We start from the raw sequence: 19111 nt of genomic DNA, 5'->3' as shown, positions 1-19111 counted from the left end.
ACTTTCTAACTTTTATATCCATTTACTTATCTGTAAAATACTGGTTCCCACCTTAAAGGATTGTTGTAAAGTTGAAATGAATGAATACAAGAAGGTTCCTAAGACAGCACTTGACGCATAGTAAACACTCAAATGTTAACTACTTATAATTATTAATAAGTGCTGGCAGGATGCCAGACATTATAGTAAATGCCTTAGATACTTTTGTCTCATTTAATTTCTAAAATGTCCCGACAAGCAGGAACTGTTATCATTCCCATTTTGCAGATTAGACAACCAAAGGCCACAGAGGCTAAGAAATTTGCCTAGAGGTCACAAAGCTAAGTAGTGGTGGAGGTAAAATTGAAACCCACAACTCTGACCCTAAATTGCTCATTTAACCAGTATGCTGAATTGCTGGTGTGATGTGATAAATCTTCTCAAATGTTTATATAAATTCCATCCCGCTCCACACGTATACCCCACCCCCCACCACACACTCACATACACATGCACACTCAAGACTGTAAGTGCTCTCAGGGCATGTCTGGGATGCCGGTCTATCTGCAGAACCCAGCACAGTGCCTGGTCATACCAGGGTGTCAGTGGAGACTTGTGGAATCACTGAAGACACAGCATAACAACTGTGACCGTTCATGAAACATCTGTCTTAAGGACAGCAAACTAATTACTATATCAGAAAAGCGGGGAAGGGGCCGGCCCCACGGCCGAGTGATTAAGTTCACGCACTTGGCTTCAGCAGCCCAGGGTTTGGCCGGTTCAGATCCTGGGCGTGGACATGGCACTGCTCATCGACCGTGCTGAGGCGGCATCCCACATAGCACAGCCAGAGGCACTCACAACTAGAATATACAGCTATGCACTGGGGGCCTTTGGGGAGAAGAAAAACAGAAAGAAGGAAAAAAGAAAAGGGGGAAAATGGTATCAGATGTTGAATAGAGAGGAAAGAGCCGTATGAAATGTTTTTAAGATCCATCAACATGATTGCAATACACTCGTATAAGGACCACAGCAAGAAACAATGGAATGGCATTATTCACTGTGGTAAAAAAAAGTCTTGTTTCCACCTTCAACGCAGACATCCAGAATCCTGTGACCCCAGCAGCAGTAAAGTCATAGGACCAGGACTTGGCTTGTTCCACAGAGTTCATGCAATGGAAGCACCGTAGGATCAGTGTAGACGCCCTTCTCCAGTGAACACACTGGCAAGGCCAGCCTGGGGAAGGGCCAGGGAGGCAGGCTTTAAATGGCGCAATTTGAGTGGCCCAGCGCAGCCTTTCATTGAGAAATACCAACTGTAACTCTGACCTTTCACCCTAGAGACTGATTGCTTTGGCTGCTGAAAACTTTTTGCATGGTTTCCTATTAAAATGCACATGTGCCAGGAGGCCAAGGGTCACCAGCCGGTGCTCAGGGACCCACTGGGAGCCCTCCAGCCCCGTAGCCTGCACCTCCCCCTAGACCATTCCAGCAGAAAAGAGGGTTCAGCAGATGCCCCTCCTCCACCCTCACAGGGTCCCCCTGATCTGAGTCCTAACCCCTCTCAGGGACGCTGCTGTTACACACACTCTCCCAATCGCAACGCTCCAGGACATCGGTCAGCAGTTCCTCCTGGCAAAGAGGCTGCGGAGACCTCTCCCGAAGAGCTGCAGACCTGAGGGAATGAGACGGAGAACTTGGGGCCTGAGAGGAAGAAATGGGAGGGAGGTTTTTTTTAAAAAAATTATTTTAGTTGAGGTCACATTAGTATATAACACTGTGTAAATTTCAGGTGTACATTATTGTATTTCAGTTTCTGTATAGACTGCATCGTGTTCATCTCCAAAAGCCTAGCTTTTTGCATTCCATCAGGATCATGGGTTGGGGTGTGTGTGGACTTAGGACCCAGACACTCCTCAGCGGTATCGCAATGCGGAAATGTACAAACCGTTGAGCAGGGTTCCCCGCGTGCAAAAGGGTCATACTGGTGCCTGTCTTGTTGGGGAGGCCTCAGGATTCCATGAGATAACAGTGTGAAGCCGAGTCGGACAGAGCCCCTTCTTCCCTGCTTCATCATTTAGATTGTTAGATTTCGAAGAGAGCTTTTATGTCGTGGACTCATTTTGCAGATAAAGAAACTGAGGAATGAAGAGCTTAGACAGCTTTCCCACGTGTGTGCAGTTGGTGAGGAAGCCGTGGCTGGGACGCAGATTTCTTATACCAGGCACAGACTGCCTGGCTGAGTGCGCCAAATGCCACCTCACACTATTCGTTTGGGGCACAAAACTCGCCCTGATAAATAGGACTGTCATTTTGACAATTGTTTTTCCCAAAATATTCCACAAAACACAAGTTTTATTGGTTGTTAATAAGTCTTTTATGGAAACAAAGAAAAGGTTCTGTGGTCAAATGATTTTGGAAAATACTGGGTTAAGCAAAGTAGATGAGTCCCTTTTCATGACCGTGGATGTGTTCCTCTTTCATCTCTGCTGTTCGCAAACCTGTTTGACCAGGGAACCCTTTGGGGAGGGGACCTGCAGACACATCTCTGCACAGAAATATCCCATCAAACCCAGTTCTCGGTGATGTTAGCGCGTATGTTGTAGTACATGGACTATTGAGAAGGCGTAAAATGGACTGTGAGAAGGTGCTGATGATAAAGGTCTTCATAGAGTCTCTCAGGTTCTCCAAAATCAATGAAGCTCAGTTTCTTTAGGAGAAAAGGAAACATACCAGAAAAAAATTGTCCTGGGGAGTTTTCAAAGCCAGCCCAGAAAGGAGGAAATAGTTCTGCTGAGGAAATTGATTGGGTAGTCAAGAATGTACCTTCTAGGGCTAGCCCTGTGGCTGAATGGTTAGTTCACGTGTTCCGCTTCAGCAGCCCGGGGTTCACGGGTTCAGATCCTGGGCACGAACCTGTACACTGCTCATCAAGCCGTGCTGTGGCGGCATCCCACATGGAAGACCTAGAATGACCTACAACTAGGATATACAACTATGCACTGGAGCTTTGGGGAGAAAAGAAAAAAAAAAAGAGGAAGGTGGGCAACAGATGTAAGCTCAGGGCCAATCTTCCTCACACACACAAAAAAGAAAGAAATGCTTCCCAAATGTTCAAAAAAAGAATATATCTTCCTGCTCCTTTTCAATCATAGATGCAGTACCATCTGTGAAGATGGGCAGGCAGTCTCTAATTCCTTCTATAAAGCGCCTGGTAGTTATTTTCCTTCATTCCTCTTGAGACCAGGAGCTCAGTTACCCAGAAGCAACTCACTAAATATTTGTCCACTTGCCCTACTGGCCAGGTTACATGGAATCCTGGACTGTTTTCTAAACATTGGCAGGTTGGTTTTTCAAAGTGGAGTTGAAATTTAAGTGTTTAATTTTATTGTGTCTCTCTTCCAAGTAACTCCAACTTCTATAAGCTCAAACCACTTCCCAGCAGCTTCTTTAAAAGCTCGTCACATAGAACCCTGGAAGCAGAACGTTTCTGACGCTTGGAATTGCACAATGGAGGTTTTGCTATTTCCCCAGCGGGGAAGAAGGAGCCGCAGTCTTTCCTTCTCTCTCAGCTCCCACGCTTGCTTTTTGGACCACTGGGTAGTGTGGGATTTGCTCATGGAAAGGGGTAGACGCTCTATGGGAACAACGTAGAAAAACTCATGAACGTCACTCATTCATTCGCACCTGTCACATGCCCATCATTCCTTCGTTTGAATAACAAATAGGAAGTGCCCTGTGTGAGCTGGACGCTGCGCTGGGTCAGGCATTGCCTGTGAGGAGCTTGTGTTTAGTAGAGGAGGCAGACGGCTGACACCAAGTGCGAGACTGCAAGCCCCCTCTAAGATGGGGCAGCCTGTGGGCAGGAACCATACCTTCTTGGCCTTCAAAGTTCAAGTGCCTGGGGCTGGCGATTGAGTAAAGGTCATCAGGACATACTCAGCATGACAGCTAAATTCAGAAAGGTTGGTGGGCTTCTGAGGCGCTCCTTCCTGCAAGACTCTTCCGCACATGCTTCTGTATAGGAAGAGCTTAGAATCAGGGATTTCCTGTGGGTCTGAAGTCCTAGCCCAGGGACAGGCAGAACAAGAACTGACATTAGATTAGTGCTTTTTAAAAAATTTCCCACTTTTTTAATTTTTAATTTTGACATTATATCAGACTTCCTGAAAAGTTGCAAGAAGAGTACAAAAAAGTCCCATATGTCCTCTGCTTATGGTCCCCAAATGTTAACATTTATCACATTTGCTTTATTCTTCTCTTTCTCTAGATATGCACACACACACACACACACACGCACAATTTTTTTCTGAATTGTAAGTTACAGATACTGTGCCCCTTACTCTTAAATACTTCACTGTGTATTTCCTAAGAACAAGGGCATTTTCTCATATAACCACAGTACAGTGATCAAAACCAGGAAATTAACAGTGATTTGGGACTACTACCTAGTCTACGGACCTTATTCAGATTTTACTATTTGTGTCAGTAATGACTTTTAGCAGAAAGATCATGCATTGCATTCAGTTGTCATGCCTCTTTAATCTCCTTTAATCTAGAATAGTTCCTCGCTCTTTGTTTTTCATAGTAGTACATTTTTTTGAGTAAAGACCAGTTGTTTTACAGAATAGCCCTCATTTTGGGTTTGACCGATGTTGCCTCCTGCTTCAGTCCGGGTTATGCTCTTTAGGCAGGAAAACCACAGAAGTGATGCTGAGTTCTCAGTGCATCACATCAGAGGCACATGCTGCTGGTTAGTCTCATGACTGGCAATGTTACCTTTGACTATTTAAGGTGCTTTGTGCCAGGTGTCTCCGCTGTAAAGATACTATTTTACCCTTAAGCATGTGGTGGGCAGATACTTTGAGACTAAGTATCCCATTCTTCTCAAACTTTCACCCCTTAGTCCCGGCATGATTCTTGCTTGAATCAGTTATTGTTAGGATGGTTGTCACATGCTGATTTTTCTAGTTCCAGTATTCCTTGTGTGTTTGTTTGCTGGCTTTCTGTCTCTAAGGCAGGGCCTTCCGTTTTTTAAATTTATAGTTATGTGTCACTTAACGACGGGGATATGTTCTGAGAAATGTGTCATTAGGCGATTTCATGGTTGTGCAAACATCATGGAGTGTACTTACACAAGCCTCGATGGTGCAGCCTGCTACACACCTAGGCGATATGGTATTAATTTTACGAGACCACCATCCTAGCACAATGCAGTCTGTCATTGACCAAAATGTTCTTATGCAGCACCTGCCTGTATATCAGTGTGGATTCATAGCTTGTTTTATTCAGTGGATTACAATCCTTTATATCAGTACTATTTATCTTGCTGCTCCAGTCGCTCCAGATTTGGCCGGTCGAACCCCTATGATCTGGTTCCTGTGTCCTTTTGACCTGTACTTGTCATTCTTTAGGACCATCACTATCAAAAGGCAGCCCTTTCCAGCTGGGTGCAGGCTTTTCTGTATTCCCTTGTCTTCCTGATGAACACTCAGTAGTTTCTCTGCCTGGATAGAACACTCCTGGCTCTCCCTGGTCTCCCCACTTCCCCCACCTCCATCACTACCACCCTTGTGAAACAGGATTTTCCAGCAAGGAGACTTGACTAGCAACTGACAGGGCGTTAGCATGTCCATCTTCAAACACAGAACTGTTTAATTTCAACACAAAACACTGCACAGAGTCAACCCCCAACACAGGACTCCAGGAGCGGACAGGCGCCAGCGGTGGTGGACACACCATCCTAATGGTATTTGCTTTTCCCCTGTGTAAACCAGATGATGGGTGCGAAAGATTTGCCCTTTGCTTCTCTATTTCTTTTTTGTACTCCAAAGAGAAAGCAAATTTTTGATTCTGCTCGTAATAAAGGGCACCTGACAACTGAATTCTCACCTTTAAGCTGTTGTCAAAGTGGGAGGGGGAGAGAAAGTGGACAGACTGCCCATTTTGAACTCAACCTTACTTCAAAAGAGCATTTATTTTTACCCCCATTTCCATGTATCACATTGGACAAGAAGTATTTCCTTTTTGCACCTGGAAATGGGAGAACTTCTCACTAAAAACAAGATGCGGATGTGGGAGTGACATATAAAAAGAGAAATAAACTGAATTTGATATCAGGAATCATCATATAAGGAAGAATAATTGGTACGGGAAGGCAGAGGTTGCGTGTAAATACGTTAGTCCCCACCCTGTTCGTCAGCAGTCACACAGCTTCAGACGTTAGAGTCTGTCTCATTGAGAGAAGGAATGTCGCTGAGGAAGGAGAGCGAGGTGAGAGGGCAGAACTTCTAACCAGGAAGAGGCTGTCTCCAAGGCGCTGAGCCGAGGCCGGCGCAGAGCGTGGCCCTCAGGTACAGGACCAGGTCTGTAGGAACCCATGTGGTGTGCCCTGAGGGAGGCAGTGAGGGGAGAAGCGAAATTGATCCTTAAAGGGGAGAACCATCAAAACATCCTTTATAGTTACATGGCTTTGAAGAAAAATATAGATCCTGTGGTTTTCCTGGAGGTGAGGAGGAGGGGAGCCTAAAAGCCACAGATGATGTGTAAATTCTGGAACAAACAAGGAAGTGGTAGTTCTCAAGTTGGGCTCTTACATCTCAGCAGTCGTCTCGTTTCCGTGCACGTCGCTCGCGTGGCCACAGCCACAGCAGCAGAGGGTGGGCACAGGCTGTCCAGCTCCAGCCTGGCGAGGGTTCCCCAAGGTCCACCTTGGGCAGCCTCTGAGACTCTGGGAACAAGGTGCCCCTCAAGATGTGCCTGTTTCTTTCTTTTTTTCAGAAGAAAACCTTCCCCACCTATGGCTCTTGAATTCACCATCCTAAAGTTGATCTGATATTTTTCAATGAGTGATATTTCACGATTGCTTCAATTATGTTATTATGACCCACAGTCTGCCCTCTCAAACACTTCAAAGCCCTTTTTCCCTTTTCTTCGACTTTTCTTTCTTTCTTTTTTTTTTTGCCACCTCTCCTCCTGGCTGATTGTTTTTTTAAACAGAGTCCAAGATAAACAGAAGCAGTGCACGTGTTGCAAGGGGTAGGATTTTAGAGCAGGCTGGTGGGGGGGCAGGGAGGGTGGGGGCAGGGGAGCAGGGAGCCGGGGGCAGGGGGCGGTTGATTGAGTGGAGGAGGTGCGCACGCTTCTCTTTGTCTGTCCCATTCATTCAGTTGAATTATGAATTGTTCCCAGAAAATAGACATAAAATGGGCTTTGGAAATGGGCTCTTTTAATTGAGAATGCTTTGGAGAAAGACAAGGTTGTGCACACGTATTGCTGGCTAAGCCCCAGTGACTTCTCTCTCTGTGGAACTGTTGTTGCACTTGGGGTTTGTGTCTTTCACTTGGTGCCACAATTGACAGAAATATGCCATTTGGCCCTTATTCCAGAAACAAGTAGTACTTGGTATTGTTAATGCTTTTGTTTGCGTGCGTATGTAGATTACTTCTTTCTTAGGTGCAAGTCTCCATCTTTTTAAAGTTTTTTTTGTAACATGCTGTATTCAAACAGGGCTGAGTAATAAGTGGATGTTTATCAGGAATATTAACGCACCTAATACCCAACGCCACCATCTGGTAGATATATCATCCCCATTCACAGATGGTATAGCTGAGGTCCAAAGTCACACAGCCAGTAAGAGGCAGAGCTGGGCTCCGAACCCGATAATCCAGGCAGATCTCCCCAGATCTGTAATCACATCTGAAGAGACTTCTCTTTTTTTTGCCATATGAGGTAGAATTCACAGGTTCCAGAGATTAAGATGTGGATGTCTTTTGGGGGACCATTTTTCAACCCTCTACAGGGAGTCATCTGTGGATTTTATGTGTCAAGTAAACCCAGTCCCCTGTAAGCAGCCAGCCAATCTATACTTCTAAAAATCACAGCTGCGTTCTCTCTGGGTAAAGGCTTATGAAGAAGGATCCTGGGAATTCATCCATGATTGAAGGAAGGAAGGAGAGCAAACAGGGGAGGTGGCCAGTAATGGATGTCTCTCTCTTCCTAGTGCATGTGTCTGATGGAGACAAAGGGTCTGGAGCTTTAGGTTCTGTTATTAGCTTGTCTTTTCAAAAGTTGTTGACATTAGAAATGGAGAACTACTTAAAGATTCCTAATTTTTAGGGTTTTCAGAGGAAAAACCAGAACAACGTAGTCAGTTTGACATGAAGAGAAGATTTTATTCAGAGGGAGATTATCAGAAAAAAAATGCAACTTGGGGAAGGATGAGAGACAGTGGCTGGGTGGGAAATGAGAGAAGAACAGAGCTGAGTTCATCTGCCACCAGGAAGCCCAAAGGAACATGTCCTTGAGCTGCAAGAGAGTCAGCTCCATGGGTCAAAGCCTAGATCAGCCCAGTGATGGGAAAGGCAAAACAGGAGCAGTTTGGTCCAGGCTGAGCTTGTGATGATGACTCTGGCTGTAACCTCCCCAGGTCTGTATCATGGAGCACATCGACCAGCTGCCTTATCCTGATGTCCTTTCATACTTGAGCCGCTAATCTCCTGGCCAGGACTCCTCTCCGCTCTCTTCCACCTCCTGCTGCTGCCCAGTGGGCTGCACCCTGGTTGTGTTCCCGGGTGCCCAGTTGAAAGCAATGGAACAGAAAACACACAGATCCTTTTCAGTCCCACCTTTGGCCTCTATTACCTCATTTGCAAAATGGGGATGACATACATAATTCCCAGGGTTGGGGAAAGGGTCTGGCACAGAGACAAGTGTCAGTGAATGTTCGAGAACTCTGAATCCATGGTTTTAGATACATGAAGGTGTTCCCAGTAACCAATGCCCTCCCTGACCCACGTGTTGCCATTTTGCCAAAAATTGTGACTCTACTGACTTTGAGTGTCTAGGAAAGAAAAAGCAAACTAATTCCTATTAAAATGTGATTCACTGTGTTCTCTCCTTTTTACACTCTCTTTTCCAGATGGTAACAAAAAGTAATCCAGATGGGGTGCAGGTGCTGTAAAATGATACAAAGGTAAAGTTGGAAAAACACCTCCTCCGGAATCCGTGGGAATCACTTTAAAGACCCTAGGTGGATTCAGTGCATGCATCCTGCATGGGGCACGGCCAGCACTGCCAGGAAGTTGAGCCTTTGGAACTGCTTTGATATCATTTAAAAGGACATGTGGCCGAGGTTTTTTAACTTTTGGCTCACTGCTCAAAGTGTGCTGGGAGCACCAGTGTGCTCTGAGACTGACTTTGGTTTGGGTTGAATTTACATTTCTCTAGAGAGCTTTAACACAAAGAAAAGCTTGGGTTTCAGAGGATGCCTGAAATGGTGTCACTGAAAATAAATCGCCCAGGCACATATGTGTTTTTAATTTCCTCCAGATTCTATTTCGTAAAAATTTGGTTAACACGAATAGAATTCTGTATAAAATAAAGGGAAAAAGTTAACCGATGATTTTGCTTCCTTAACAAATAAAACTTTATTATTCTACTTCTATTCCATATCTGTGTACCTATATCTGTTGTCCATACACATACACACACACACATATAAATGTTACTCTATCGTAATCATAATGTGCTGTTAGGCTTTATTCAAAAAACATTTATTGTAGTAAATATTTGTTATAAGTATCTTTCATGCCAGTCCAGACTTCATATCCTTGTTTTGTTTTTTTTTTTGAGGAAGATTCCTCTTTTTGCTGAGGAAGATTGGCCCTGAACTAACATCCATGTCCATCTTTTTCTACTTTATATGTGGGATGCCTGCCACAGCATGGCTTGATAAGCGGTGCGTAGGTCCACACCTGGGATCCCAACTGGCGAACTCCAGGCCACCAAAGCAGAATGTGGAACTTAACCACTGCACCACCGGGCTGGCCCCCATATTTATTGTTTGAATGGCTGTGTAATATTCCATTGAGGGGATGTACCATCCATACCTAACCACTTGTTTTCCTGTTATTGGTCATATTTTTTGTTTTTAAATTCCATGACCCACTTTGTACTTTACCGTCTTCCTGTCCTCTTTGGATCTTTTCTTAAGATCTATTTCCAGTGGTAGAACATTTTTATACCAACTATGTCTATTTGATTTAGACAAACATATAGGCTTAAAAGAGTAACTGATCACAGAAATTAAGTTAACAGAAATAGTAGAAAGAAGCAGAGCCTATAGTAGTATTAATAATGAAAGTTAGTTATTAATAAATAAAGTTAATTAAGAATTAACCTAACTGATCTTCATTATTCTCACCCCCAGCTATCTCTTTGATCCAGTTCAAGTGCCCTCCCCTGGCTATGTCAACGAAGTGAACAGCTGCAAGTTGGATGAAGATGACACTGTTAAATTAAAAGGCAAGCAGAGCAGCGAAGTCCTGGTGCATACAAACGACCTTCAGGGTGAGGGCTTGAAGAGGACGGCAAGCAGAAACAGAACAGCTGGTCCACAGGAGCCTTGGCCTCACCAAGGACTGCTCCCTCAGGAGGACACCGGAGGGGGACACTGTGCAGAGAAGACTGATGGTGCCATCAATGGCATTGGCCCTGTTGCTGCTTTGCCACCCACTGGGGATCCTGGGCCCCACCAGGGTAACTGGGGCTCCTGGGCCAGTACCTCAAACAGCATTCACCCAGCTCAACCCTTCCTTGAAGAAGGGGGCGCGGGGGAACAGAACTGTGTGCTGCCGGGCTCAGAGGAGACCAGAGTCATCCAAAATGGAGACTCCAGAGCTCCTTCCAAAGCAGAACACCCTGCCTTGGAAGTACAAGACCACGTCCTCCAGATACCAGCCCCAGATTACCCTCAACTTTGGGGCTCAGCTGTAGACAACGTTGATCATGAAGAGAAAGATTATCTTTTCCAGAGCCATACTGAGGAGGAGCCCCAGGAGGAAACCCACCCCAGCGTGGGGGAGCACGGTTCGAACATGCCCTTCTCCAGGAAGAGAAGCTGGGATTCCTTAAACGAGGCCGTGGCAACGGAAGTTTTAAGTGTCTACTTTAAAGAAGAGGATCCTGCTCAGCCCGTGCCTGTGGTCGATTCGAGAAACAGGTGGGAGGACGACCTTGGCTCCACTGGAGACGGGAGTGGGGAGATGGCAGACGAGGACGCGGCAGTGGCGGAAGCCCTGGCGGCTTTAGAAGCGGCGACTGCAGGAGAAGATGTGGATGAGGCAGATTAGGGGAGGGGATCTGTACAGGCAAATAAGCTAGTGTCCTGTGGGCACGTGGGGTACATTGCTCCTTAGACGCAGCACTGATACTCTGCAGCCTGCCCTGGTGCAGCCTGACGGTTGTTTACATGCAGCCTCTGTCCGGATGCGTGGGAGCGCCTGCGCCACTTGTTCATATGGAGAGCAGCTCTGTGCACCGGGCTGTCTCTCAGGACACCAGATTAAAAGTCAGAGGGGGCCATTATGCCGGTGTCCACAGCACGTGCAGAAATTAAACAGCCTGCTCGCCAACTCGCAGAGCTCCCCCAGCACGTCTGCGCCATCTGGAGCAGGCGCTGAAATCCCAGGGCATAATCGCAAAGGCGCAGACTCACGGAACATTCTGTTTGACTGTAAATTCTTTATTTTGCTTTTGAGAGCCAAACGTTGTGCCCAGCCTGGAAAAGGTAACTATACACCCATTTAAAGTGCCTAATGTGTCCTCCTCAGAGCATGGCTTACCTTCAGGGACAATCACCCAGGGAACTAATAACTAACCACTTGTTTGACCCAGGGTTCAGGTCAGCAGCTTTCAGGGTGGAGCAGAAGCCACCAGTAAACAAATGGTTAGTCATTAGCTGTGACATTAAGACACCTTGACCTTAACTTTTTTTATGTTATTACTTTTTAATCTCCTTTGAGATTGGGGAGACCAGTCAAAATCATTCTTAAAACTGCTTGTGTCATATTTGGGTCTTAAGTGGATGAGATTTGGAACAGCCAAGAGATCTATGGAGTGTTTTTTGCCATTTAATGTCTGATTCTGATTAAAATATAACAGTATATATGGCTGTCTGTCTGTCTTAACTCAAAGGTGGTTCTGATTTTCCTAGACTGAGTGTCAGTGACCCTTGATGTTTCTTTCAATGTAAAGAACTACACTCTTAAATGACAGTTGAGGAGGAGGCCAAGTCAATTTGCCGAGAATGACTTTGACTCTGTCCCTGGAGTTCATACTCTTGACACCATTTCTGCAAGGGCCAGTCTTACCTTAGGATGAATGGCCCGTTCTGGGTTTCAGACCTTCTAATTTGTAAACCAAGCACAGCCGCTCTGACGTGGCTCTTGGAGAATTTAGAGGATGGGCAGGCCACAGTCATACATCAGTTAACGATGGGGATTGTTCTGAGAAATGCGTCATTAGGCAATTTCATTGTCATGCAAACATCATATTGTACTTACACAAACCTAGATGGTATAGCCTCCTACACACCTTAGGCTGTATGGTCCTAATCTTATGAGACCACTGTTGTAAATGCGGTCTGTTATTCACTGAAACATCGTTATGCAACGCATGAATGTATCTAGAAAAATATAAATATGGAAGATGCTTTAGTATAGTGTTTCATAACACAGGCTCTGAAATCTGACGGGCCTAGGTTTGATCTCCAGTTTTGCCATGCGACCTTTGGCAAGTAATTTATCCCTTCTACTTGCCCATGTGTTAAGTGAGAATAAAATAATAGTATATACTTGTAAAGATTAAATGAGATTACACAAATGTTTAGCATAGTACCTAGTACACAGTAGGCACTCAATAACATGATGTCTTATTAGTTAAGAACAAATCCTTTAAAAATTTTTTTACATCCTCACAACTGAAAACTCGAATACTGTGAAGTAGTTATAATGTCATCAATGCATTTTGGTAGGTATCCAACATAAAACATGATATCTGAGCCATCCAGCATATTTAAAGATGACACCCTTAAAAATCATTACCCTGGGCTCGTTTGGTGGCAAGCCATCTCTACGTACAAGGTCACTCAGAGCTCTTAAAAGATGAACTGTTGGCATTGTTAACTGCATTGTGTTTGCTATTGTGTTTGGTGCACCAATGCTTAATATTTCAGAGTGATTCCTTCCGCAATTTCCCAAGTATATCTGTTGGGATTAGGTCCAGCTGCATGTGATAAATGGCTTATAAAAATAGAGATTTATTTACCTTTTATGTAAAAGAAGTCTGGAGGTAGCAGTATGAGCACAGGAGTGTTCCATGGTATCAGTAACCCATGCCCCTTCTATCATCTTGGCTTCCTTCTAAAGATCACTCTGTGGTCCAAAATGGCTGCTGGCACTCCAGTCATTACATTTGGTTTCCATGCAGAAAAAAGAATAAAGAGTGAGAGGATCTCACTCCCTCTCTCTTAAGGACCTCCTGGAAGTGTAATTCATTCCTTTCACTTATACCTCATTGGTCAGCTTCTGGTGGCTCAGTCACATCTAGCCGCAAGAAAGGCTAGGAAAACTTCTCTTTCTGTGAGTGCATGACTTTCTCAAATAAATTCAGGATTCAGTTACTGGGGAGAATGGACATTGAGTTTTGAGATGGTCAGCTTACAATCTCTGCCACATCAGGTCCTCAAAACATAAAAGCCTAGGATAGAGCTGGTTTGCAAAAGGTTCAAAGACAGTATTTACATTTAGTATGGGACAGGAGGAGTTAAACCTTTGAAGTCCCGGGGAAGGAGGACTGGACAGCCAGAGCCCTCCCAACTTCCCGCTGGTATCTCCAAAATAGAAGGATGGAAGAAGAAACTTCAGACAAGAAATGGGGCATGTGAGGCGTTGGTGCAGAGGTCTCTTTCCCTTGCCCAGAAACACACTGCTGTATTTGTACACGTGGTTTTGCATTTTAGGACTGCTGCGGTATTTCACCGTGATTCATAACTCTGTTAAGTTTTAAAGATTCTTTTTGTGTGAGTAACTGCCTCAAGAAGGTTAATAGATGACCAAGAATTTCAAGTGTTTTTTAAAAAGCAATCCCGGCTCCTTTTGTCTTTATCCTATATCCAGGCTCCACCAAAGGACATCAGAGGAAAGTCAGAATCTTCAGGTTACAAAGAAACTCCAAATTTTAGCTTTATCCACCAGGTTGTCTAGCAGCTGTCTGAGCATCCTGCTCCATATGGTGTCTTCTTTCTGCAGCCCGGTGCCACCCCTTATCAGAAGGGTGATGCTGACAGTGGTGAGCCTTTTCAGACAGTCTGGATGATTTGACAGCACAGAGGTGTTCTGAATTAAGGCCCTGGCTGTGATTAGGAGTGGACAGATGGTGCTAAGTTCACCATCTTAGCAAATTGCATCATGTGGATATTTACCATGTTAAATCTTGATTTTGACTTAAGATTATTTCTATATTACATGGAGGTTTCTTGAGCTAAGAAGTTACATTTCACTTTTTACTGGGGGAAGTTGAACTCTCACATAAATACGAAATTAAATGTTTCTCCCTAGTTTCCAAGGCAGATAGTAGCAAATGGTTGTAACTGTCACACCAGATCCCCAAAAGAGTGAAGAGAATTCAGGGTTTCTTGGTACACGGCCATTTGTCCATACTCAACCGTTGGCCATTCGCCATGTCCCTCTTTCTACCTCACTCTGCCTCTGACCCAAAGGGTAAGATTCTCTGTTCTCTTCCTAACTCTCCCCTCAGTATCTCCAAGCAGGAGGCCCTAGGAAGAACTGAGGAGACGCCAAATGCAAGTGCACGAGCAAGGATCTGCTGACGTCCTTAGTTTTGTCATCTGTGTGCAGGCACAGGAATATGGCCTCCTGTCTTGGACTTGGATTTTGTTCTTTACCAAGGGAACTCCCGTTTGCACAAGGCTTTACAATGAAAATGTGGAAATTCTTGATTCTTTTTCCTCTAGATTAAACCTCATTCATTTTAAAATCCTTTATTTTGGAATTGGTGATGTTTAGAAGCTGACCTTTGTTTTTTATGGTAGATTCTTTCCCTATTAATTTATGGATAGAAATAAATTACTCCTTTATTTATTACCTTTCCAGATATCTCCAGTGTATCAGGTTATAGTCAACATATCTAAACAGACTGACTTTTGAAGCACCCTCAGCCACTTTAGAATAACATTGTATGGGCCGACTCTATGACCTGGTGGTTAAGTTTGGCGCATTCCACTTTGGCAGCCTAGATTCAGTTCCTGGGAGCAGACCTACACCACTTGTCAACAGCCATGCTATGGCAGCAACCCACATACAAAATAGAGGAGGATTGGCACAGATGTTAGCTCAGGGACAATCTTCCTCAAGCAAAAAGAGGAAGATTGGCAACAGAAGTTAGCTCAGAGTGAATTGTCCTCAGCAAAAAAAATAAATAAAATAAATTTAGGCATCCCTGTTAAATACACTAATTACAAATGATTCTTTACCTGCACATTAAAGTCAGTTGCTCAGAGTCAACTATTAGCAATTTTTTTCCCCACTAAAACAACTATAATAAACAAGTGCCTTTTGCCTAGGTCTAGGATGGTATATGTCACAAGAAGGGGATGAATACATTATTTGTTAAAGAATAAAAGCTCTTCGCGGTATAGTTGAGAAGACGTTGTGGAGCTAACTAAGATTCTGAATGCTAATTATGAGATTGTGTTGTAATAAAGGTATAAATATAGGGCTGTGGAGGCACAAGTCTATGAATTTGGGAGAAAAGTAATTACATTTCTTCATGCTCTTCACGCTCAGACTGCCCTGCTCTAGTTGACCAGTGAGGCTTTATGGTGGTCTGTGGAAAGGTGGACAGGATAGAAATTGAGCAACTGGTGAAGGTTTGGTCTCTATAATGAAGCCATGTTACCCTGAGGACCTTAATCCCAAATTGAGACAAAAACTGTGTGAAAACCAAAGTTTGAGGCCAGGCAGTGGGGAACTTGGCTGACCACATTTTTCAGTCATCTGAAACTCAATCTTTAAAATCCTGGGAGAGAAGGATGTGTGTTTGTGTAGTAAGACTCAGATGTCGCTGTTCTCTTGGCTCCCGGTGATGGGAGAAGTACGTGGGGATTGCCTTTATAGTAGCACCCGCAGCCTTACATCCTGACTCCCAGGTCTTCAGAGGTTCAGACTGCACAGCACTCACCGGGCACTTCACACACATGCCTCTTTAATCCCATAACCAGGGGTGGGGTCCGCCTGTGCCTCTTGCTGGCTGTATGACCTTGACTTTAAGTTTCTTAACTTTTCTGAGCCTCAGTTTCTTCATCGGTAAAATGGGGATCATTCCTACCTCTCAAAGTTGAAAGCAGATGTTCTCAAATTTCAGTGTGCTTGTTTATAAAAAAGCCATGCTGTGGCCTCGCCTCTCAGAGATTCAGATTTTGTAGGTCCTAGGTGAGGCCCTGGCCTCTGCATCGGTAATGTGGGTAATTCTCAAGCCACACTTGGAGAAAACACTAAGACTCTAGCGGGAATGGACACATCTTTTTGATCTTGCACTAGTTATCAATACAAAATCTTGTGCTCTTATCCCTAATAGAAGGATGTTTACAAATAAGTGTACTGTCCTCTTGTGCTATCATATACTTGATAGAGAATGTTAAAAGGAGATAACAAATATCAATCAGAGTTTTAGCATCTTTTTCACATCCCTAGGTTATGTGAAACCTACTTTGAAAACCACTGATTTAGAAGCTCAAATGAACTATCTATAAAAGCTCTTCGTAAATACACAAGACTAATGTTTCTGACAACATATCCAGCATACATATGCGTGTGAGCCATACACTTAGAATGCAAACAAATGTGGAAACGCACACCTGATACCATTCATCTGACCCTTTGAGCCTGATTTTTAGGAGACTTCTGTATTTTCTGCTCTTAAACATTCTGAAATAGTTAATCTAAAACTACGGTAAAATATGACCTAGAGACCTGAAGGTAGACAAAGAAGTTTACTCGCCTCCCTTATCAAAACTACACATTCCAGACTAACATGAGGCAGACAGTTGAGGTATAGGCTGATTAGAATATTGGTTTAGTTGAGATCTTACTATTTTGAAAACAAAACCATAAAATTTTCTCTTGACATCAGTTACCAACCTTATATAAAAAAAAATCTCACAAAAATAATTTCATTTCCAGGTCCTACTCATCCTTTTCCATTCTCCAAAACAGTCCCAAAGCTCTGGGGAATGGCGCACGTAGACCTTGATATACTTATATAAACAAGGAAGATTTCACAGGCCAAAGAGGGCTGAGGGTCTCTTCTCATGAACCAATGTGCTCTTCCTATCCTAAATGTTGATGCTTGGAAAGGAATCAAAAGTTTTAAATTACCCATTTTTGAAGACGTAAGAATATAGGCTCTAAGATTTTCATGACATCAGCCATTAGCCAGGACACAAACCAAGGACTGTTACAGTATTTAAATTAAAAGTTTATAGGAAAAAAATTCATAACGAAAAACATATCTGCAAAGACATTATTTCAGAATAATTTGCCAAGTAATACAATTGTTGATATAGAAATCTCAGTACTAATTTCTGGGAGCCATCAAGTTATGGTTTTTGGATTTGTATAGGTGCAAATATAGCTTAAGTTCTTTAAAAACTACTGTTGATGGAGCATTGAGTACAGTCTGGGATCTGCATACACACCACTTCACTTGAGTCCATCATGACTCTATGAGTTGTAGGTATGATTGTCCCCATTTCACAGATGGAAAAATGGAGCCTCAAAAAGCTAACTCATCCACAGTCATATAATCAGTCAGTGGCAGAATTTCAATTGAACCCAGATTGAACAAGAAATACATAGTATAGCCTCTCTGTGGAGGCAGTCCCATTGCCATCAGACAAAAAGAAGGGCTGAATCAAAACGTGAAATTTCTAAGAGAAGAAAGTCTTTGGTCTCCAATATTTCAGGGAATGCAACAATCACAACAGTAAAGTGACTTCTGAGATTGAAAGGTGAAAGAACTTTAAAACAAAGTGTGCAGATAAAGACAATTCAATTTTGGAAAGGTCAAGTTATATATATTGTTAATTAGGACAGAAAGTTTTTTTCAGGTTCTGAGAAAGATTTTAATACAGAATTTGAAAAGCTAGTCAAGGCTTTATTTTATAGAAAATCTCTGAGGGGTCAGCCTGGTGACGCAGTGGTTAAGTTCTCGCACTCCACTTTGGCAGCCGGGAGTTCACGGGTTCGGATCCTGGGTGTAGACGTACACACTGCTCATCAAACCATGCTGTGGAGGCATCCCACATACAAAAATAGAGGAAGATTGCCACAGATGTTAGCTCATGGCTAATCTTCCTCACCAAAAAAAAAGAGAATCTCTGAGACTGTCTGATACTTGTGTTTTCACAATGATTATAGGACCATGAATTTCTTATCCTACAAAGCATGAGGTGGAACCATGGGCCATACGAGCTTGCCACATGAAGAGCCAGTACAATGTGTCTTGAGATCCCTTTCTTCAGTTTTGTCACCTATATGCAGAAGTGATGGTTATGCCTTCCTTCAAGCTGTAATGAGATTTACATGAGATACAGAGTATAAAGTGCTTGGCACATACCCAGCTGGAGATAAATAGTAATATAAGATGTGATTTTATTATCCAGAGAAGGTCATCTCATACTGGACCACTTTTTATGAGTAGGGCTCAATACTTTTTTATAATAACTAAATTTTGACTGCTATGACTCCCAAAGCTTTCTGAACCACTTCTAATAATATTAAACAATTTCTAAATTAGATGAGTCCTTTTCTATTTACATCATTAACAATCATCTCAAAGCAAAAATGCATCTTGGAGGCACTTCAAAATTTAGTATTTTTTAATTCTCATTATTTTGATCATTTGACCATTGTAGGACACACAGTAATTTATGCTTCGTTACAATTTTAAGTCATATTGAGTTCTAAGTGATATTTACAGCATTAAAATTGACCTATTTCTTTTATCCTTCCTTGCCCTAAATAAGTTTATATAAAATAAAATGCTTTTTTTGTGTGTGTGAGAAATATTGGCCCGGAGCTGACATCTGTCACCAATCTTCCTCTATTTTACGTGGGAAGCCACCACAGTGTAGCTTGACTGGTGGTGCATAGGTCCGTGCCTGGGATCCAAACCCACGAACTCTGGACCACTGGAGTGGAGTGCGTGAACTTAACCACTACACCAGCAGACCGGCCCCTAAAATGCATTTTGAATGCAAGACCGAAACCTT

General features: G+C 43.4%; 1 protein-coding gene across 12 annotated transcripts in view; it reads left to right on the top strand.

Annotated features, from left to right (window-relative positions):
• C3H4orf19 (chromosome 3 C4orf19 homolog) overlaps nucleotides 1-11926 on the top strand; it is an 84980-nt gene extending 73054 nt beyond the window's left edge. For 10 of the 12 annotated variants that reach the window (XM_070264014.1, XM_023638243.2, XM_070264008.1 and 7 more), the window contains 2 exons: nucleotides 8900-8953; nucleotides 10190-11926. In XM_070264014.1, coding sequence (XP_070120115.1) covers nucleotides 8922-8953; nucleotides 10190-11111 — 954 coding nt within the window. In that variant the 5' untranslated portion in view covers nucleotides 8900-8921 and the 3' untranslated portion in view covers nucleotides 11112-11926. Of the gene's footprint in view, nucleotides 1-6192; nucleotides 6345-8899; nucleotides 8954-10189 lie in introns of those variants that run through there. The other 2 variants (XM_023638244.2, XM_014738814.3) reach the window with 2 other exon arrangements.
• The last annotated feature ends 7185 nt before the right edge of the window (nucleotides 11927-19111 follow it).

This window comes from Equus caballus, chromosome 3, assembly GCF_041296265.1.
Source record: "Equus caballus isolate H_3958 breed thoroughbred chromosome 3, TB-T2T, whole genome shotgun sequence".
Classification (NCBI taxonomy): Eukaryota; Metazoa; Chordata; class Mammalia; order Perissodactyla; family Equidae; genus Equus; species Equus caballus.
This window is presented reverse-complemented; position numbering and strand designations above follow the sequence as displayed.